Here is a 24034-nt window from a genome sequence, read left to right as displayed (position 1 = left end):
ATTTTGTTAATTTTGTCAATTTTGTCAATTTTGTCAATTTTGTCAATTTTGTCAATTTTGCCAATTTTGTCATATTGTCAATTTTGTCAATTTTGTCAATTTTGTCAATTTTGTCAATTTTGTCAATTTTGTGAATTTTGTCAATTTTGTCAATTTTGTCAATTTTGTCAATTTTGTCAATTTTGTCAATTTTGTCAATTTTGTCAATTTTGTCAATTTTGTCAATTTTGTCAATTTTGTCAATTTTGTCAATTTTGTCAATTTTGTCAATTTTGTCAATTTTGTCAATTTTGTCAATTTTGTCAATTTTGTCAATTTTGTCAATTTTGTCAATTTTGTCAATTTTGTCAATTTTGTCAATTTTGTCAATTTTGTCAATTTTGTCAATTTTGTCAATTTTGTCAATTTAGTCAATTTTGTCAATTTTGTCAATTTTGTCAATTTTGTCAATTTTGTCAATTTTGTCAATTTTGTCAATTATTTTGTCAATTTTGTCAATTTTGTCAATTTTGTCAATTTTGTCAATTTTGTCAATTTTGTCAATTTTGTCAATTTTGTCAATTTTGTCAATTTTGTCAATTTTGTCAATTTTGTCAATTTTGTCAATTTTGTCAATTTTGTCAATTTTGTCAATTTTGTCAATTTTGTCAATTTTGTCAATTTTGTCAATTTTGTCAATTTTGTCAATTTTGTCAATTTTGTCAATTTTGTCAATTTTGTCAATTTTGTCAATTTTGTCAATTTTGTCAATTTTGTCAATTTTGTCAATTTTGTCAATTTTGTCAATTTTGTCAATTTTGTCAATTTTGTCAATTTTGTCAATTTTGTCAATTTTGTCAATTTTGTCAATTTTGTCAATTTTGTCAATTTTGTCAATTTTGTCAATTTTGTCAATTTTGTCAATTTTGTCAATTTTGTCAATTTTGTCAATTTTGTCAATTTTGTCAATTTTGTCAATTTTGTCAATTTTGTCAATTTTGTCAATTTTGTCAATTTTGTCAATTTTGTCAATTTTGTCAATTTTGTCAATTTTGTCAATTTTGTCAATTTTGTCAATTTTGTCAATTTTGTCAATTTTTTCAATTTTGTCAATTTTGTCAATTTTGTCAATTTTGTCAATTTTGTCAATTTTGTCAATTTTGTCAATTTTGTCAATTTTGTCAATTTTGTCAATTTTGTCAATTTTGTCAATTTTGTCAATTTTGTCAATTTTGTCAATTTTGTCAATTTTGTCAATTTTGTCAATTTTGTCAATTTTGTCAATTTTGTCAATTTTGTCATTTTTGTCAATTTTGTCAATTTTGTCAATTTCGTCAATTTTGTCAATTTTGTCAATTTTGTCAATTTTGTCAATTTTGACAATTTTGTCAATTTTGTCAATTTTGTCAATTTTGTCAATTTTGTCAATTTTGTCAATTTTGTCAATTTTGTCAATTTTGTCAATTTTGTCAATTTTGTCAATTTTGTCAATTTTGTCAATTTTGTCAATTTTGTCAATTTTGTCAATTTTGTCAATTTTGTCAATTTTGTCAATTTTTCAATTTTGTCAATTTTGTCAATTTTGTCAATTTTGTCAATTTTGTCAATTTTGTCAATTTTGTCAATTTTGTCAATTTTGTCAATTTTGTCAATTTTGTCATTTTTGTCAATTTTGTCAATTTTGTCAATTTCGTCAATTTTGTCAATTTTGTCAATTTTGTCAATTTTGTCAATTTTGTCAATTTTGTCAGTTTTGTCAATTTTGTCAATTTTGTCAATTTTGTCAATTTTGTCAATTTTGTCAATTTTGTCAATTTTGGTAATTTGGTCAATTTTGTCAATTTTGTCAATTTTGTCAATTTTGTCAATTTTGTCAATTTTGTCAATTTTGTCAATTTTGTCAATTTTGTCAATTTTGTCAATTTTGTCAATTTTGTCAATTTTGTCAATTTTGTCAATTTTGTCAATTTTGTCAATTTTGTCAATTTTGTCAATTTTGTCAATTTTGTCAATTTTGTCAATTTTGTCAATTTTGTCAATTTTGTCAATTTTGTCAATTTTGTCAATTTTGTCAATTTTGTCAATTTTGTCAATTTTGTCAATTTTGTCAATTTTGTCAATTTTGTCAATTTTGTCAATTTTGTCAATTTTGTCAATTTTGTCAATTTTGTCAATTTTGTCAATTTTGTCAATTTTGTCAATTTTGTCAATTTTGTTAATTTTGTCAATTTTGTCAATTTTGTCAATTTTGTCAATTTTGTCAATTTTGTCAATTTTGTCAATTTTGTCAATTTTGTCAATTTTGTCAATTTTGTCAATTTTGTCAATTTTGTCAATTTTGTCAATTTTGTCAATTTTGTCAATTTTGTCAATTTTGTCAATTTTGTCAATTTTGTCAATTTTGTCAATTTTGTCAATTTTGTCAATTTTGTCAATTTTGTCAATTTTGTCAATTTTGTCAATTTTGTCAATTTTGTCAATTTTGTCAATTTTGTCAATTTTGTCAATTTTGTCAATTTTGTCAATTTTGTCAATTTTGTCAATTTTGTCAATTTTGTCAATTTTGTCAATTTTGTCAAATTTGTCAAATTTGCCAATTTTGCCAATTTTGTCAATATTGTCAATTTTGTCAATTTTGTCAATTTTGTCAATTTTGTCAATTTTGTCAATTTTGTCAATTTTGTCAATTTTGTCAATTTTGTCAATTTTGTCAATTTTGTCAATTTTGTCAATTTTGTCAATTTTGTCAATTTTGTCAATTTTGTCAATTTTGTCAATTTTGTCAATTTTGTCAATTTTGTCAATTTTGTCAATTTTGTCAATTTTGTCAATTTTGTCAATTTTGTCAATTTTGTCAATTTTGTCAATTTTGTCAATTTTGTCAATTTTGTCAATTTTGTCAATTTTGTCAATTTTGTCAATTTTGTCAATTTTGTCAATTTTGTCAATTTTGTCAATTTTGTCAATTTTGTCAATTTTGTCAATTTTGTCAATTTTGTCAATTTTGTCAATTTTGTCAATTTTGTCAATTTTGTCAATTTTGTCAATTTTGTCAATTTTGTCAATTTTGTCAATTTTGTCAATTTTGTCAATTTTGTCAATTTTGTCAATTTTGTCAATTTTGTCAATTTTGTCAATTTTGTCAATTTTGTCAATTTTGTCAATTTTGTCAATTTTGTCAATTTTGTCAATTTTGTCAATTTTGTCAATTTTGTCAATTTTGTCAATTTTGTCAATTTTGTCAATTTTGTCAATTTTGTCAATTTTGTCAATTTTGTCAATTTTGTCAATTTTGTCAATTTTGTCAATTTTGTCAATTTTGTCAATTTTGTCAATTTTGTCAATTTTGTCAATTTTGTCAATTTTGTCAATTTTGTCAATTTTGTCAATTTTGTCAATTTGGTCAATTTTGTCAATTTTGTCAATTTTGTCAATTTTGTCAATTTTGTCAATTTTGTCAATTTTGTCAATTTTGTCAATTTTGTCAATTTTGTCAATTTTGTCAATTTTGTCAATTTTGTCAATTTTGTCAATTTTGTCAATTTTGTCAATTTTGTCAATTTTGTCAATTTTGTCAATTTTGTCAATTTTGTCAATTTTGTCAATTTTGTCAATTTTGTCAATTTTGTCAATTTTGTCAATTTTGTCAATTTTGTCAATTTTGTCAATTTTGTCAATTTTGTCAATTTTGTCAATTTTGTCAATTTTGTCAATTTTGTCAATTGTGTCAATTTTGTCAATTTTGTCAATTTTGTCAATTTTGTCAATTTTGTCAATTTTGACAATTTTGTCAATTTTGTCAATTTTGTCAATTTTGTCAATTTTGTCAATTTTGTCAATTTTGTCAATTTTGTCAATTTTGTCAATTTTGTCAATTTTGTCAATTTTGTCAATTTTGTCAATTTTGTCAATTTTGTCCATTTTGTCCATTTTGTCAATTTTGTCAATTTTGTCAATTTTGTCAATTTTGTCAATTTTGTCAATTTTGTCAATTTTGTCAATTTTGTCAATTTTGTCAATTTTGTCAATTTTGTCAATTTTGTCAATTTTGTCAATTTTGTCAATTTTGTCAATTTTGTCAATTTTGTCAATTTTGTCAATTTTGTCAATTTTGTCAATTTTGTCAATTTTGTCAATTTTGTCAATTTTGTCAATTTTGTCAGTTTGTCAGTGTGTCAATTTTGTCAGTTTGTCAATTTTGTCAATTTTGTCAATTTTGTCAATTTTGTCAATTTTGTCAATTTTGTCAATTTTGTCAGTTTTGGCAATTTTGTCAATTTCGTCAATTTAGTCAATTTTGTTAATTTGGTTTATTTCGTTGGTTTTGTGAAATTAGTTTATTTTATCAAGATTGTCTGTTTTATTTTCAACAAATTTGTATTCTGTTGATCTTCTTTATTTTCTAGATTTTTATTTTATTTGCAATTCCATCTATTAACAAATTTTATTTGGTTATTTTTGTCAATTTTGTCAGTTTTGTTATAGATGTTTATTTTGTACATTTGGTCTATTTCATGATTTTTGTAAATTTTGTTATTTTTTATTTCATTCGTGCATTAAATAACATTTTCGATTTTTCTCCAGTTTTGCTAGTTTTGTAATTTTTTTTTTTGTTTTGTTTAAAATTTTCTCAAATCTGTCAATTTTAGCAAAGATCAAGCAATTTACTAAAGTGATTTAATTGAAACAAAAATATAAAATTGACATAATTGGCAATTTTGTCTACATTGGCAAAAATAACAAAATATTGAAACTTTTATGCCAAAACGGGCAGTTGAGATGCATGAGAAGTGAAAAACCAGCATATGAAAATGTTACTTGCAATCTTTAAAAAACCACTTCCGATGCGTTTTATATGGTAGAGCTTAGATATACCTCTCGTGTTTCTTAAACAAAAACCTGTTTCTTGATCAAACGATTGTAAAAAAAATGATAAGATCACCGTGATAGTATTATTATTTCAAATAATGATTGATATGTGTATTTCTTTTGCCATATTTCAAAACTGTGTCTTTGTTGCATTATGTGATCAAAAAGTAAGATAAATGTTCTGGTCTCCGATTATCAAATCTTTTGAGCTTTTCCTGTATAAAAATATCAAAAGCCCTTTGATCGCTATTTGTAAAAATAATACAGAAATTATTATTCAATCCAACAGATATTTTCAATAAAAGACGCTTCTTTAAAACTTCAGAGATTTCATAGAGTGCCGCCAACTGGAGCATCATACAACACTAACTTCAATAGCTTCTAAAAATTAAATGACCCAAAAATAATCATACTGCTTGTTCATCAAAAGTTTTAAGCTTGATGGAACATCGAATTGATGTAGTCCGAAAAATTATTGGTTTCACCAGATATTTTTAAATTTAGCAAAACATTTGATTTTTATCCTACTAAGAAAATGGGGTAAGTTGCAATAAACTTTTTGAAAACTCAAATACAAACGTTCAAAAATTTATAGTTTTTGATATATTTGGGATGTCATAATGCATAAAACACCAATTGCAGTAATTTTCGGTTTTGTTCGAATTAAATTTCTCATTTTTCTTGTCAATATGGGAGTTGCATAAATTTAGGTTTTAAAAATACTACAAAAAAATTTCTACTATCTGAAACCATAAAAATGAATCTTTGAATGGATGAAATTTTGATACTGACAAACGCTTGACTATCATATTCCAGCACATGGAAACAAGATATAAAAGGTAAATCTTTGTTTCGCATTTTGATGTAATTTAGTCCAGACTGGTAAATGAATAATAAAAAAAATTTTTAAATGTCCGAAAAATCTTTTAACATTCATAGTCTTGGTATAGGATAATAAAAGTTTGTAGATGATATTATTAAGCCATCCGTCATACTGGGTAAACAAACTTACGGGTAAACGACATCGAAGAACGTTAAAATTTGTACATCTATTGGACAATTTACAAATTTTCCATGAGAATCAAAAAATTAAAAAAAAAACTCTCACGATGTGGGAAACTATTTCATCATCATTTCGTTATCATTAAATGATAACTTTATATTATTGAAATTAAAATTGAATTAGTGTTGTGGTATACAAATATTGCATCTTACCCTGCTGTTGCATGATGCCCCGTTTGACGGTTCATATCGTTCTGGTCAATAACTCAACCATCAGAAATGACTAACCGAAGCTTATTAAACCGTCCATCCATGGTAAAATTTGCCTACCCACCAGGGGCAATGGTTTTGGCTTCAAAGTTTAATCGTCGAGGCTCGTTTCCAATTCAACAGTGCTTTTACTACACGTTCCGTTCATTCATAAAATCTACCCCATTCGCGGCCCACGCTCCATTCATGATCAGCTGGACGGTAATAAATGCAATGAAAAAAAAAAACTCGCCTTCGCTTGTCTGTTTTCACACCAGTTTGCTTTTTATTAACATCGAATCGGGCATTGCTCTATATTTCATCGCTATGTACAGGTTCAAGCTGCACGATTTCCTCGCTCCTCGGCTCCTCGTGACTCTTAAACTGATTTGTTATTTTTAAGGGCTAATAATTTCACACTAGTATTTATATCCGGACTGGGGGCTAAACGAACCGCTACCGGAAGGTCGTCCACTGCTGGGGCGGGCATTTGAGAGTGGTCCTCCGGCCGATGGGTATCCTGCTCCCGGGCTGCTAGGTCCCGATCCTGGGTAGCCACTTGGTCCTCCGGCACCACTTGGACCACTTCCTCCATGACCACCAGAACCAGCTCCGAGTCCAGCGGCGACAGCACTAGCATGGGCAGCGGCGTGAGCTTCTTGAGCCTTCAGGACCTCTTCCGGAATTGGCACTGGGGTGGGCAAATGATCTCCCTGGGGCTGGAAGCCATTTTCGTCAGCGACGTAGGTGAGGGTAATAAGTTGACCTTCGGGCGAGGTGTACGAGAAAGATCCCTGAACCGATTGGATTTCGTTCTCCGAGCCACGGTTCTTCAGGTCACCTTGTTCCTCGGCTTTGATTCCATTGCCGGTTTCGTAGCTGTTGGAAAATTGAAGTTATTTGAAAAGGATTGCATTCAAACCAAAAGACTTCAACGATTGAAAGATACGAACCTGAATTTGTAGCTGCCATCACCGTTGTTAACATTTTCGTAGGAGATGATCTCTATTGGTGGACCAGCTGGAGCGGATGGGCCAGCCGGGGCACCACCTCCGAATCCTCCGGCTTGAGAACCACCACCGAATGATGATGGACCACTGCCTCCAAATCCTCCCGCCGATGGTGGACCGTATGCTGCAGCTGGACGAGCTGGGGCTCCTACTTTGGTAATTACAATATTATTCAAAAGTGTTATGATTTAAAGTTTGACAACTACAAACCTCCGGCAGATGGCCGACCACCAAATCCTCCCGCAGAAGGACCTGCTCCGCCATGACCGGCACCAGGCCGAGCTCCGAATCCGGACGGAGCAGCAGGGGCCGTCAAACCAGGTCCGCCACCGGATGAAGCAGCTCCCGGAGGTGGAAGGTAATTATTTTCCAATCGGGCACAAGAGCACGCCGCCACCAGAGTAGTCAACAGAATCTAAGCGGAACAAAACGAGAAGCAATCGAACTTATTATTCATCTACCGATTCAAACTCTTAGCTCAGCTGCTCGTCGAGTGCTGAATAGTACATTGTGATGTCTGACGAATCGTCGCCGTCGTGTGGTCACGAAATAACGGAGAAGAGCCTGTTCTACAGCGTATGTGATACCGATCTAACAAGATGTTTGCCCCAACATTGCAACTATAAATCCGATATTGTGCAAAATCTTGCCCCGGTAAACTTCGAAGAGTACCTGCAAAGTGTTTTCTCACGAGAGACCATTGACATTCCGTTTTCAATTCTTATCTGGTCGAAGAGCATCTTTTTGTGTTTCGCTGTTTCGGGTTCTAAGTAGAACTAGGAAACCATGAAGTGTCGTTAGTTTGCGAAACATTTCATGGAAACAGAGCCCAACCGAAGATAAAACGCGCCACAACCATTAGTCATATCTAAATGAGCCACGATGCTGGGTCGATGCTGCTGCCAAACAGCAGACCTGAATCGAGTTGTGCCCCAAAAAGGAATTTCTCGTAATGCTCTGATTTGTAGGTTCAATGTTCCTTTAAGTGGTACAATTTATATCTAGATGATTCTCATTTGAAATAGTTGGGCTGGAATTGTTTCACCTAATTATTTATTGATGCAGATTGCGTTTTCCATTTTCTTATGTTTAGGACGCTAGGAAGTGTTTTTATAAAATCTTTGCCATTTGGATTAACTTTCATTTTTTCAGTCAAGCATTGATTCAGACTGTTATTTCAATCATTTGTCATTCATTACTGTTGAATGCTAGACTAAAATTGTGGAAATATATCATTGTTGTTACATTTATTACAACAGTTGCTTACTGTGAACACTTTACCACGGTTGTTAATTTTCCTTTGAATCAAAGAATTAATACATCTTTTTTTTTTTGCACCGGTCATAAAGTTGAATCTCTGTCACGGAAACCATGATAATTTTTCTGTAGGTTGGTGGTTTATGCATTTTTGTAAAATGCTGACCATCAAATCTTCAATAAGTGTACGGCTTAATATTGAGAGTTGAGATAATAGAATCTCTTCAAGGGAACATGTGCGTTAGATCAAAAATTTCTAAATATTACTGTTTCTTTGATTTTATTATAAAGTGTCTGAGCATTATTATAAGAGAAGCACACCCGAGCAACCAAAAGTCTCTTTAAACGGGTTAAACATAGCTTAATCAGTTCAACCAATGAGCGAAAGTTCATTGAACGCGGCCCAAAATTTAAGTTCTTAGTGAAATAATTAAGTTCCATTATAAATTTGAACGGTCTTTTGTTCAGCTCACAAGTAATCGTAAAATGAGCCAAAAAAACCTCTCCTTTTCTCTCTTAATTTGGTGACCACCAGCAACCATTTTGATACTCAGCTGCCCTCTATGTGGTTAATTACTGCCATGAACTCAGCTCATCTTACTTTTTTGCTTTAATCGGTACATGGCGGCACGCACGCCTTTTCTGCGACACATTTTTTTTTGCTACTCGAGGAATCAAATAACTTATTTAATGAAAAAAAAGCCCTGTTACCAGATTTGAACTGTGATCGTTCGAGATAAAAACCAAACACGCTGTCACGATACCACGCCTAGATGATGGTCCACCAAAAACTAAAATTCGTAAAGCTTTCCTGGAATACCAGCAGAAACAGCCAGCGTCCAGCAGCGAAGGCGCATGTTTATTATTACTACTAAATAAAAAATCACAATTACTTAACAACACTTAAAAATGGCATATAAATCGAACATCCGTTTCAATAATATCGGTTTTCAAAAGATTTATTTTCATAAATGTTAAGTATAAAATTATAAAATAGCTTAAATTTATCAAGATATTCAATTCATGAATTTCTTAAACTGACTTTCAATGTGTAAGTGGATAAATTTCTGGTAAGAAAGTGCAGTAGGACATTTTTTTTAAATGAAAATATTTAATTCTTCTAATAACAATCCTTTGCGAGTTTGCTTTGAGTTGTTATGAGTTAAAGTTTTGATAAATATTATACATTTCAACAATTTCCAAACTACAAGTAATTCATTATTTGCCACGACTTTTTGCTCCCATATGTTTTTTCGATGTCTTTTGGCTCACCAGGCATCAGTTTAAAATTGAAGACGATTTGGTTGATTCCTTAACTAGCGCAACGCGTTTAATTTTGTATGGAAATTTTTATGGAAGAAGAAATTTCCACTAGTTTATCTTTAGCTATTGGTTTTGCCTTTTTCTAAACTTCTTTTTCTGCGAACATGAGAAGAAGCTACGTATTTCATGAATACAGTTATAGCCATTTCAAGTCAAAAAATTCTGAATTCAATGAAAACTATTTAATAAAGGCAGGTTTTGCTGGCTAGAGCTTTCACAAGTTTCAAGTGATATTTTTTCCGAGGTTAAATATGTCAATATATTTATTGGCTATGCAAAACAGTTTTTTGTTATTTTCATTCTTACCCTACGGATAAACACCTTTCAAATAAGCAATAAAAACGCTTTGATTTGAAAAAAAAAATTGAAAAAAAATTCCTTACATCGAATATCTTTTCAGGGGTAAAAGTTTAAGGTTTGTTTACATAAACGTAACTGCAAGAACCAAGAGGTATTTAAAATCCAAAGATATATTTTTTAAGAAATGTAAGTACATTTATGAAGATTTTTGAATGAAAAATTTTGTTTTCCGATACAAATCTCCATACAAATTTAAAACTATTTGCGCTTATTCAAGACTGGATGGATCGCTTCCTAAATTTTCATTGCTATTTCTGGTTTAAAAACAACCAAAAAAAAATATGGGAGGTGTAAAAATTTATGAATTTGTAATTTCCATACAAATCTTGCAGCATTCAAATAGCTTATTGAACCTTTCCTGCATACAACCCCGTAATTTATTCAAAAGGTACTCTTTATAATGTTTTTTTTAAACTTGTTTCTAATAAAAAAAATCAAACTGTTTTAAGCAATGATATATTAAAAACAGTCAAACGAACTTATAGTAACCTGAACAGGTCAAATGAAGAATTCAATCATGCATTCATGGGGTCAACAAAAAAAATCTTTTTATTTGTTTGATTAATCCAGCCTTTTTTCGTTTTTCTGAGCACTTAACATATTGGTTCTTCATATGAAAAAAAGCGATGCCTTTTTCATTTTTGAGTTCAAAGAGGGAAACAAGTGCATAAATATTACTTTTTTTTAGAAAACACTATCTGTCCACCTGCTGCTCAATTTTTCATTTCTTTTTTAAGTGTGGTGGATTTTCGTTCAACGAAAAAGATTTGGAAATACATTTAATTTTTTCAACTTATTCATTTGAACTAAAAAATTGCACATATTGGCTACAAAATGTCAACTGCCTTAGGATTTTTTTATGACTACGTTTCCAAAAAGAGCAATAAGAATGGTTCCGGAGGCTATCAGGCTTTTCCAGAGGAATAATTTCATACTTGTCGGGAATTCCCGGAAATGAAACTATGATTCTCGGGAATCGAAAACTCTCGAATTTTTCAAATTCCCGGGAATTCCCGACCTGGAAAATCCCGGGATGGACGCTCTAATGATAGCTCTCCATTTTGTTCCATTTGGCACAGTTTTCTGGAGTACTTGTTCTTTGTAAAAATCTATTTACTCTCTCCCTTTTAATATGGATAAAAATTGTGGGATCTTAACTTGAAATCTGAATACAGAGTAGAACGAAAATATAAAACAAAACGATCTTCAAAAGATGTAAATTTTTCAATCTGCAAAAGGTTGAACTTTTCTGCAACAGTTTATGAATTTCATCACCCAAAAGTTGATCCTTTAATATCAGCATTCCCAGAATGTATCCGGGTAAAATCGGACATTGGGTTTTAAAATTTTAAACCCTAAAACCTGGCAATATCCAGGCTAATGCATACTTATTGAAGGAACTTTTAATAAAAATTCATGGGAAAAATTGTGAGAAAACCAAAAAAATATTATTATTTATTGATGCAAATAAGCGGCGTTCAAATCTAATTAACAATTCAAAATAAATATATGTAAGTTTATTTCGATGAAGTCAGTCAAAAAAATTATAAAACGAAAGCATCTTGAATTATGTAACAAAATATTTTTTTGGATTACATGAAGTCCAAGCAAAATGCAGGCATATTTTCTCGACATCCGAGACACTTTTTTTTTCTGAATTCTGAGAAAGGCCTGATAAAATTGGATAAAGACCCTAAAACTCAAAGGGGGGAGCGGGGGGGGGGGGCTTTGTGACCAATTTTTGCTTTGATGCTTTTACTCGAAAAATGCATTGAAAGTACAAATTAAAAAGAGTTTTTAAAACTATTTGATTATTCTATTCTAAATTAATTTATATTGGCAGATTTTCGTATAAAACAGGAACTTTTGAAAAAAACATCCTTAAATCTTTGAAATGGTAAGCTATATTTCTTTGAAGAAACCTCTAGTAACAAAATTAAATCATTGAATTTGCTCAAAAACACTGGTGAACTTAGCTTATTTGATTTGAACATATAATCAGAACTCAAAATAAACCAAGTTTTTAAAAGTAAAAGTAAATGATTAAAATTTTGTGATTCAAATCAGATTCTTGAAAACTCATTCCAAGTTTAAGATTTTGAAATTTGGCTTTTGAAAAAAAAACAGCAATTGCAAATGTTTAACAATACACACAAAATATGGAATTCCCTGCAATTTGCCCTTACATATTTACAAGAGGATAACAGAAAAAACTTATAAGCACATCATTAAAAAAAACCATGATTTTTAATTTTTTTAAAATGTAAAACAAACTAAAAACCTACTTGAAATTTGTAGTTTAGCTGAATTATTTATTCAAAATGACTTTTTGGAGATAGGAAATTCTGGAATAAAACCAACAATAAAAATAAAAAGCATTTGATTTCTTGCAATATAAATTATCCAACGAAAAAGTCATCTTGAAAATTTTATCTTGATTGTGAAACTGACTTAAAAGCTGGATTTAAATTTAAACCTAAATTTTGAATAATAATTCCAAATCATCATTCTGCACCTGAATTAAGAATTTAAATTTTAGATTTGTTTTCGAATTTCAATAAGATTTCTGATTTAAAAAAAGATTGCAAATGAGCATTGACATTACAAGTATTGAAATTTGTTCAAGATTCTGAACCATGAATCTTAAATTTTGAATCTGATGATCTGGTTTTCCATCTGAAATTGTTATTTTTTATTATTATCTGTTTTTTTTTATTTTTTATCTGATTCTAGGTTTTCAATTATGAATCGAATTATTTTTTACAATATTTAGAAAATTATTATCTAAACACATTGCGGGCCTAATTCGAAATATCTCGTTTTTCTGCTCGCCGCTAGTGTGCTTTATTTAGAAGTTATAAATTCAATATTGAAACTATAGTAGACAAAGTTCATCACTACACTTTCGGTAACTTATAACAACTACAAATTCAATTAAATTTGGTCTAGCGAATTCTGAAATATCGAATACGTAAGTAATAAAAACGCATATGAGTTTCGAAAATCATGTATCCAATTTGAAATGGCATTCAAAATGGCATTTGAGCGAATTCAAAATAGCTTTTAAATTCTATTTTTTTTATGATAATTCAAACCGAAAATCAAGAATCCCAAACTTGACAAAGAATCGGAAACATGAAATCAGAAAGGCAATTAAGATATTAATAATATGGAATAAGGACCTCCGGAATGTTCAGAAACGAATTTATATCAACAAGCAAGAAAATGTTGCAAACCCGAAGCAGAATTCTGAAACGGGGATTAGTTTTCGATGTTTTAGAATTAATTCTGAGTTAGGATTCTTAGTCATAAATAACATAACTCAATGATCAAAATTTGATTAAGAATTTAAAATTTTGAATGTAGAGTAGAATATCTCACTTGCTTTTCTGTAACCTCATGACGGAGGGGGGTTAATGCCAAATGTTTAAAAAATTCATAATACGTTAAGATCTGGCCTTATCTCGAAAAAAAATTCTTTTCAAAAATCGACTTTCAAGGGCTCAATTTTCCGAAAAACGGTCAACTTTCCAACTAACATTCCTTTCGAGATAACATCAGATCTCGAAGTTTTATGCATTGTAAATCATTTGGCATCAAAATCCAAATTGCAAATTTTCCGATTTTGTTGAGTTCCCCCTTTGGCGTTTTTGAGGGTCATAAAACCGAAACTTTGAGTGCTTTGAGGCATCCTCAAAAATTCGATTGAGTTGAAATTCTGAACAGGTCAGTTTTTTGGGCCAATCTACAGAACGTATATGGTCGGTTTTCTAAAACCGAACAAAAAATTCTTCCCATACATCCGTTGCAACCTTAGGTAATACTTAAGTTCGAAATGGTTGATTTTGAGTTCATAATGCCAAAGATGTCACCATACTTTATTTGGTGATTTTTATTTGATTTTTAGAATTTTTTTGATAATCTTTGACATTAAAAATAATAGCACAAATATTCGAATATCGAAAAAAAATTAATGGAAATGGCTATACACAGCATCTTAAAAACGTGATTTCTCAAAAGTAACGTTTATTCACAATCTTCTTTGAATTCAAGAGGAGCTTTCACAATTTAAAACATGTCAGACCTGTGGACAGTATTATTATAGCTTCAAATTTATAATTCTTATTTTAGACAAAAAATTCATTCACCAAAATAAAAGCCCGGGAAATATTCAATTTAGGTTATAAATCCAACTTTACCTCGAAAAGCATCTTCAGAATCAAAAGTATTACTCTCAAATAAATTAAAGCGACACAGGACGCTTGATACAAAATACTGAATTCTGGTCAAATAGAATCTATGGATTTCCATAACCGTCTGGCTAGTTAATGCAGCCTGTAACATTGTTGTTTCTGTGAAAATCTTGACTTGAGTTTTATGATTTCTAGTTGAATTAAAACGGAATTGAATAAGTCTATAATTACCGTTACAGAGGTTTTTCAATTAAGGTCTGATTTTTTTGTCTGAAATTTAACCATCTTTTTGATTATAAAATAAGTGAGTTAAATGTTTTATTTTTTCTTTTAATTTCACTAGCAAATTTTAACAAATTTGGATGAACAAATCCAAACGATTGTTTTTTTACAGTTTAAAGCTATGATCATTTTGAATCCGGGCAGTTACAAACGTGTGTAGTTAAAAACTTTTCATTTGATCGATAAACTTTCTATGGAAGAAATGAAGGTGTTAATATGTCCTTTAATGTATAAATATAAAAAAAATTACCGTTGATTTCAAGAAACTACACAGAAAAAAATAATGAGTATTACGTGTCATTGAAAACGGGAGCGTTTAAAATATTACATCCTGTAATTTAAAATAACACGTTATTTTCAGTGATTGCTTTAAAAGTAAATGAAAAATCATTAAATATTACAGAAAATGTCCTGTAACAAAAAGGAGCATGATACTTACCGCGGTTTTACAGGTCGAATCATTTAATTTTATGTGAGCATATTATTTACTGATTGGTTTCGAATTACAGGACTGTGAAATTTTCAATTGCCAATCGAAACAAAAACAAAAAAACGTGTTAACGAATATTTGTTCCGAGAAATGGCTTGTACAAAGAAAGTACAAACGTGTTGCCGCCCAGAAAGTGCACGTCTTCTGGAAGAGTTAACAATCTGCCGTCGGAATGCACCAGTTGATATTCCGCTGGAAGAGGCAAGAAGCTGTCCGATAATTGAATATTTCGACTGTTAGTAAGTATTTGAATTCAATCGATTAATCCAATCGCATACTTCAGTAAAAAAAATAATAAATTTCATGTTGTTTCCAAAAACCAACAATCGGTATCAAAACAAAATAGGCGAGATGGATCTTCCTGGTCTAAGCTCATTCATGCAGACTAAAACAAAACAAAATAACTTTGTTTGTTTGTTCCGATTCTTTCTAATTTCAAAGGATATCTAGCGGAGGAAACAATCCAAAACAATCCTCATCAATATAGACAGTAAAAAGATGGTCCTGCGCGACATTCGACGCTACTTAGAGTTCGGAGTGGAATTCCGCCGGTTTTCTTTGTGGTTCCCGAGTGCTTTTGCGGTTATATAGAAGGTTGTTAGATGACATTCCGTGCCCAATCCACACCAAGAAAGTAACATCCAGCTGGCTGGACGTATACAGGGAGAGCGATCCGGAACACACACGAACAAGGTTGGTTTAATCAAATTGAGTAATTCATCCCCAAAATATATGAAAATTATTAAACAAATGTGCATTTGCAGATGATCAGCCGTCCGGAAAAATGTACCGTTTATTGAGGAGTGAACAGCTGGCTGGCCTAGGTTCACCGTTATCGCTAGGAGAATCCACCGATGTCAAAAGTCTGCCGAGCTGCGTTATCGTGAGTTGACTAAGAAAACAATTTCCTGATGAACATATCACCTTCGGATTCGAAGAGTATTATTCAGGTGAGTTTGGTTTGAATTTTTTTGAGGAATTTTTAAGAGAACGTTCTATATTACATTTATTTTACAGAAAAATTTGTGCGAAACTTCAGGAAATTTAACATTTGGGATCTGCGAGTCAAACCTCACGCGAGAAATGCCAGTTTTGGAAACACCAAAGATGTTGCATTCAGTCTAAAGTAAGATTTACAATTTTTAAATTAAAATTAATAGTGTGTGATTCTATTCGTGTTTTTCACTCCCAGGGATTCATGAAAAGCAGTAATGTGTGGATTAATTGTCGGTTTAGAGAAAACCAGCAAAGGAAGCCTTTATGCGGACATAAGCATGAATAATCGTCATATTCTGCTCATTCGATCAAACTGCGCCATTTGAAACTAGACTTCTTTTTGGCTTTAACTTCGTCTGCCGTCAGGAGTGAATAGGAGCTGGCTCGTCAATTGTAACAGATGTCACCATGGGACGCCGGTTTTCACCGTGAAAATTCCATTATGGTGAGGGAATCGGAATTAAAACTGCTCTAGGAGTTTTCAAAAAACCGAGACCAGTTGGATTTGCATCATCCCACCATTTCCATCGATTACCATGTAACAAAACCGTTGTTGAGTTATTCGAAATAAGATTTTTCACGTTCATTTCCACGAAAACTGTAAATGGGCATAAAGTGACTCTGATTGTATAGCGCATCTCTGTTGGACAGACAAGCTTGTCTTGCGATTCAAAACGTGGAATTTAAGTAATTTATTTGTAAAATAATTGTAGTTGGATTTGCCATTTAAAAAAAAACTGACTTGGAAAAGATTTTCTGAGATAAAAGTTGAAAAGTTAAAAGTAACATTAAAATGTTAAGTATAGATATCAATCGCGTAAAGTTTTTGCAATGATTTGATCAACCCCGTTGTTTTTATATATTAATTGTGATAAGGAAATTTTGTAGAAAAAATATGATTGTAAAATTATACAAACTCAGGTAAAACATCGATTAAAATGTGATAAACGATTAATGTAAATAAAGGTTTACCAAATTTGATTAAATAAAATGCTTTATATTGACAAATTGGAATAAATTTAATTTTCTTCCTTGAAAAAAAAAGCCTTGCAGTCGGTGCAAAAATGTACATGACATAAAATTTTACAGGCCTGTAATTTTGAGTCGTCCTGTAAAAAAATGTGTACACTTAAAAATAAATGACACGTGATTTTTTGTCGACCTGTACAATTACTGTAAATGTCCTGCTCCTTTTTGTTACAGGATATTTACCGTAATTTTACAGCAATTAATTTTTTCTGTGTATACCTACTTTATCATAAAATCTCTTTTTTGTTTAAGCTCTCTATTATTTTTTAACACAGTAGCAGAACCTTTGCAAAATCATGATATTTTACTCAAAATCACCGGGAAAACCCAATTTTAATCTGGTTGGAACCAGGCATCTCGAAGAATTTAATTTCTAAAATTCGGTTTTAGCATAAATATCTTTGTCCATCAGAACACCTCTGTCACATTTCGTAAAAACCGATTGCACAGATTTCGATCCATGGAACTGCTCATTATAAGTTATTTGCTGGGAGTCTACTAATTAATCAGGCGACACTTTTTGCCAGCTGGAAACGGATTTACTGTCTAGTTAAGGGGTCTGAATTAAGTTATCCCCAAAAACCATAGACTTTTTACCGTAGTTCAGTACAAGGGTTCACTCCGGTGCTTGTTTGATATTTGTGAGCATCCTAGAGTGGCTCTTATACTTTTTACCCATTTGGTCTAAAAAATAATTCAGAAAAAATCAACACTTCATGAGTTTTCAAGTAGACAATGAAGAATTTTCGATGCGATTGTGCAAAATTATTTTTATCATGTCTTTTCGCATCGTAAATGTCTCAAAAACATGTGAATTCAAAAATAGTCTTCTTCATAACCAACAAACGCTGCTAAATTTTTGTATATCCGAGCTCTAGTAAGGTAGCTATCAACGAAATAAAGTGCCTGGATACTAAATGATCATAGCTTTAATGCAAAAATAATATGAATATGGTCTCAGAGAAAATTGGATTGTAAGGTATCTACATTGAAATTAAAAAAAAATACTAAAAGATATTACTACTGCTTGCAACATTAACCAATATTTTAAGTTATGATTACAGAAAATTCGTTGATCTCCAGTGGATTGCTGGTAGACTTAAGTTAATCACACATTCAGATTCAGATTCCGCTCATAAATTGTTGAAACGGGACAAAAAAACTTGGTCCTATGTAACCTGCATCTCTATTCTTCACACAAAGTTGCAGCCACTATTTCGACTAAATTTTGCCTTCTTTTCCCACAGAATCTAGACCCTCGATTCATTCAAGCTAAAATGACTAGACGAGACGCTTCCTTGAAAGGAAAATTGATTCACGATCGCAAAAGTCGCGAAAAGCTGGGTTCACTATGAACCATTAAGGTCCAACGATCTGAATAACTCGCCCTAACACAGCTAGACATATTCGCTAAACAGTGACTTAAAGAACAATCACTAGAGCGTGCCAATGGCTGCCATGATCCATCCTCCCCCAACCCCACTTTAAATCCATTGCCGGATGCTCTCCATAATATGTGCTCAAGATCACTGAATAGTCAACGAAACTCAAGGGACTAAGTACTAACATGTGTGCTGGCATAGTTTCCCATCAAACGGCACGACACATCAGAACGATGCATCCGACACGTGACTCACCCGAATTGAAGCCAGCCAAAGCCAAAAATGTTTGCGCATGAGTGAGCATTACAGAATATGCACAACTTTGCTCTAGCTAGAACATAATTATTGGAACCCGGACAGGTTCTGACATTTGATTCTCCGAAAAGGCGACTTTCCTAAAAGCTGTGGCGTGGTGCCTAAACGACTTTTCGTGCCGTCGTTGCCCTTTCGGTTGTGACAATTTCGGCGTAGGAAATTTGGAACAAGATCTGCCGGCGTTCTGGCGTCAATGAAATTTGCATAGATGCCAATTCGTGCCAAGTTCTGTGATGGCCAAGAAGGGAAAATCGATCAATCGGAAACCAATCATTAGATGAGGATCACCAGCTGTGTTGATCACTTATGCGCGCCACGTCTTGGCGAGATCGATCAGATACCGGCATCACCGAAATTGATCTCATGGCATGGAAGCTGTAAATCGAAGGTGCTAGAAACACCTCATGTTAAGGGAACAAATTCTATTTAGTATTCGTGTGAATTTGATTGCCTATAAGAGTAATGAAACAAATCGATGCATTTTCGATGTGTTGAAGATTCTAGATAATTACACTTTAATTGGATTCACGTGATTATCGTCAAATGTGGTCGTTCTCTGGATGAAGCGCATATGAGGCCCTCAGAGCCAAAGGGGTATAAGTGACAAAATTGTCGGTTTTGAGTTATTGATGCCAAACGATTCTCCATATTTCAAACTGTATTCGATGATTTTTTCAGATTTTTTTTAAAATTTATTTACATACTTTTAAGTTCCAAGGAAAAATTAAAATTTTGAAAAATATATGGAAAACTGCCAAACACAACAACTTAAAAGCTTGTTTTCTCGAAATAAGCTTCCATGCACTTATACCCCTTTGGCTCCAAGGGCCTCATATTAAACCATGGTATTACCCACTAGTTTAAAACCAACATGTTTGAGTTTCAAAACTAAATTCCACCAAGAAATTTAATGATTTTGATTTAAAGTTCCATTTCAGGACCTCAATTTCTTGAAAAAAAGATCAGGCAATCTTTGTTAGTTCTGGAAAAAATGTTTGAGAAAAAAAAGTTTAGTTTTCGCCAGGATTACACCGAAAAATCGGAATTTCTGTAAATTGCCTCAGGATTATTTGGAAGGTGAGTTGTCACAATATTCGTAATAACGTTGATTTTGACAGTTAAATTGAATTTTTTACCAACGAAATTGTTTTATTTATTCAAGCCACGGAACATTCTTTCGAACATTCCGCACATTCTGACAGATTAAGTTCAGGATGTCAAGTAACAAGAAAATGAATTCTCGATTGATCAGAAAATTATTTGTATATATTCTACAGAGTTACTCTATTGAACCAGGTTCAAAATGCAGATGATTGCAGATTTCTTGTTTAAGTTTTGGTTTCAAGTTCTGTTTTGTGTTGTGCAAATTTTAAATATACTTTCTTTAAAAAGAGTTTTTTGTTTTTTTTTAATCAAAATAAAAAGAAAAACATAACAACGGGCCGATCATCCTGAACTACATTTCAATACTAAACGTATTTCACGGAACTTTCATTGATCAGATAAATTTATAATCGGCAGATCAGTCCAGTTTATTACAAAAATTTTATTTTAATCCTACGTTTCGGTGTCGTATAACACCTTCCTCAGGGATCTAATAATCTGTATGGTTTGAAAGTGAAATGATTTGTGTTTTAAAAGCTTATACTTAGTAATACTTACAAAATGGTCAATCTTTATGTGCTTTAGTGAAAGCGTATTGTCCGGTCTATTTTATGTTGGATTTCAATGTAAATATAGATAATTTTGTGATTTTGTTGTTGTTTTAATGACCTAAGAAAGATTTTATAACATTTTATATAAAATTTTTCTTACGTCATTAAATTTTAAATTTCAAATTTTCTACACACAAAAAAATTTTTTTTGATTATGTAAGAAAGGTTTAATAACACTTTGTTCAACAAAATCACAAAATTATCTATATTTACAGTGGTATCCAACATAAAATAGACCGGACAATACGCTTTCACTTAAGCACAATAAGATTGACCATTTTGTAGGCAGGACTAAGTATAAGCTTTTAAAATACAAATCATTGCACTTTTTGAACCACACAAATCTTAGGATCCCTGATGAAGGTGTTATACGACACCGAAACGTAGGATTTAAATAAAATTTTTGTAAGAAACTGGACTGATTTGACGATTATAAATTCAACAAAACATACAGTAGAAAACTCAACATAAATAAATCAGATAAATTTTAGTTGATGTTCATTATGCACGGATTCTTCGTTTACATATTCCTTCCGTAGCGGATCCTCCCTGAAGATCATTTAAGACCCTCAGAGCCAAAGGAGTATGAGTGCAAAAATGATATTTTTTGGGTTAATAATGCCAAAAGATTTTTCATATTTAAATCTACATTTGGTCATTTTTTCATAATTTTTAAATTTTGTTTACATACTTTTACATCTGGAAGAAAAATACCAATTTTCGAAAAATGTGTGGGAAATGGCAAAACACAACAACTCAAAAGCTTGTTTTCTTGAAATTAGCTTACACCCCTCTGGCTCCAAGGGCCTCAATTGGATACGAATTATGTAATTTTTCACGTAGTCACAACGTGCAGATTATTTTGCGTGTTTGAATTTTGGAAGGGATATGGACGTTTTTTTCAAGCGTGCTCGCTCAAACAGACAGTCATTTGGGTGCCTTGAAATGGAACAATATTAATTTATATAAGTTTAGATACCCGATGTTCCGGAATTTTGTAGACTATAGGAATTTAAAAAGGAGTCCGTACGAACTATGGGCAGTCATTTGATTGAAATACATCCAAGTTTAACTAAAACATAGAATTGAATTTCCGGGATTTAAAAAGGAATACTTAATGTATTGGAATCCTATAACAGCGTCTATAGTAAGGTTGACGTATCCGGGTGGACAAATCCAGGCTATTTTATCTTAAAACCTGGCAAAATCCGGATATGTGATTTCAAATCAAACGACCAACATCCGAGCAAAATTGGTCAAAACATAGGAATTACTCCACAAAAATCAAGAAACAAATCTTGAAAAAAAACTTTTTCGTCAAAATTTATCTGCAGACTTTAATTCATATTTCAAGGCTGTAAAAAAAGCTTTTCATTATTAATTTTATGAAACTTAATTTTTACAACAAAAAATTTTTGCAACATAGTTAGTTTTTTTGTTTGATTTGAGAATGAAAATGAGAGCAAACGCGGATAAAATCCGGCATTTTTCAATGAAATCTGGGCAACAGGACGGGACCGGACTTTTATCTAATTTTTTGTGAATATCCGGACACACCCGTCAAAGTTGAGAAAAAAACGCTTTTTTTTCAGAAAGTCTCTTAAGGGGGGAGTAGGGTCTAACACTTTCAAAAAATCGATTTTTTTATTTTTTTATTTTCTTCTTGTAAAACATTTCAAAAATGTTGTGTCAAATTTTCAAGTCAATCGAAGCAAAACTGTAGAAATTATAGGCCTTTATCTCCTCTTATCTAATACTGCAAGAGAGAGAGAGAGAGAGCAGAAACTTCAAAGACATTTTTAAAGTCCGTGGACATCGTCATTTGAAAACTACTTCACCGATTATTTTCAATTTTTTTCATATTTTCTACATACAAAATACCAAACCCCAACGATTTTCTTTTTTTTTTCTTTTTTACTTTGGGGAATTTAACAGATAAAAAATGGCGGATTTTATCGTGAAAAATCGTAGTTTTTACTTCAAACAGCCACAAAAATTTCAAAAAAAAAATTTAAGTAAAATAAAATCGTTGGAGTCCAGAAAAACATCTATTAAAAATACTTTGCTCTGATTTTTTGACTTCAGATGATTCTGTGCTGAGATACAGTGTCCACCGCAAATCCTGTTTTCTAAAAGGCATCCTCGAAAGTGCTTCGTCACCGGCTCATTTTTCAATATTTTTCTACGAAAAAATTACTAAATATTCATTTAACAATGTTTTGTAAAACGCAAAAAATTTGAATACATTTGTTAGAACGATAGCTCTAAAAAAAATCGTAAAAATGGTGTTTTTTACCCGTTAGACCCTACTCCCCCCTTAACATTATTCCTCAAAACGTCTTAGCAGAACCTTAAACTTTTGAGCGAAAAAGAATATAATATTTTATTTCACGTTTTAGAATGTCAACAGAAGAACTTGTCATGAAAATTTGCTGACGTCAACTATGACATCTAATTTTTTTTTAATATTTGAGGAAAATGTTAAATGTTGAAAATTAATTGATTGCTCCATGTCTTCATCTTTCTAATTTTAATTTAGTGGTCGAATTTAATTTTACGATATTTGATAAATTGATTCTAGATAGATTATGGAATTTAAGTTGTTTCCATTGTAATATACCACTTAAGTTTTGTTTCACATTTCGCATTTTGGGAAAACACTTCCATGTTTTCAAATACAGCTTAGTATTGTGAAGAAAGATGGTTTAACATTGTGTTTAGCCACTTTTTGGTCGCTTTAACATGTTTTCTTCGAGCAAACTTTGATTAACGGTGCTCCCCACGCCCACAAATTCCTAATTTTTATGAACCAAACATGCACTAGAAATCCTTTTGAATGTCCTTTTATCTTCCTTGGTTGACCAAATAACTTTTTAATTGTTTTAATAAATTTACACTCCTTAAACTTAAAACCAATTTTAATTCAGATGAACAGTCCTTTTTCCGAATATCACTTACAATTTTCATTTTGATGAATTAAATAAACACTTAAACTGTCTTATCACAAAACGCCAAAGACCGGAGAAACTCCACAAAATAAATCCTACTCGAGTCCTGAACAGGATAATGCACTTGGTTGCACAAATGGATGCACAAATCAGAATGTACTCCTTCGTCACTTGCCAAAGCTTTTTATAGTATCCTCCTGTCAAGAGGAGTTCTCTCGGAGCTCCGATTGGGCTATAGATGAGGTTCAATGAGGCGGATTTTTTTTTTCGTTGCCATTCAAATTGAATTGTTTTTTTTTTCTTGCCCCCAGAATCGCTTACCTTCTTACTCAAATCAGCTGACGACGAGACCCAGGTTGCCCGAAACTTTTGGCGCCCGCTCTCGACAAGATTCTCACTAGGGCCAGCCGCGCATGCCCGTTCATGACGATGAGCTACTTAGTTCAGCTTAAACTACACAATCAAATTGATATCGGCTAGTAGGTCTACGCCGTCGTCTCCGTCATCACCAACCACTGATGATCGTTCAGCTCATCTCAATTGATCACTCCATTGATTCGACCAACAAACAGGAGGCATACGGGATGCGCTCTCGTCATCGTTAATTTTCTGTAGTGCAAGATATGCTAACAGGT

At 31.7% G+C, this 24034-nt stretch overlaps 1 protein-coding gene across 2 annotated transcripts; it reads right to left on the bottom strand.

Annotated features, from left to right (window-relative positions):
- Positions 1–6353: 6353 nt before the first annotated feature.
- On the bottom strand, positions 6354–23550 carry LOC129745919 (pupal cuticle protein 20-like). Of its 2 annotated transcripts, none has more exons than XM_055739311.1 (4): positions 23410–23550; positions 7320–7524; positions 7053–7260; positions 6354–6978 (listed from the first exon to the last, which is right to left on the bottom strand). In XM_055739311.1, exons 1-4 carry the CDS (start codon positions 23416–23418, stop codon positions 6519–6521), a joined length of 882 nt encoding a protein of 293 aa, XP_055595286.1. In that variant the 5' UTR covers positions 23419–23550; the 3' UTR covers positions 6354–6518. The 2 variants fall into 2 exon arrangements, with proteins under 2 accessions (XP_055595286.1, XP_055595287.1); XM_055739312.1 differs by having other exon boundaries at positions 7053–7257.
- Between the last annotated feature and the right edge of the window lie 484 nt (positions 23551–24034).

Source organism: Uranotaenia lowii, chromosome 2, assembly GCF_029784155.1.
Source record: "Uranotaenia lowii strain MFRU-FL chromosome 2, ASM2978415v1, whole genome shotgun sequence".
Classification (NCBI taxonomy): Eukaryota; Metazoa; Arthropoda; class Insecta; order Diptera; family Culicidae; genus Uranotaenia; species Uranotaenia lowii.
This window is presented reverse-complemented; position numbering and strand designations above follow the sequence as displayed.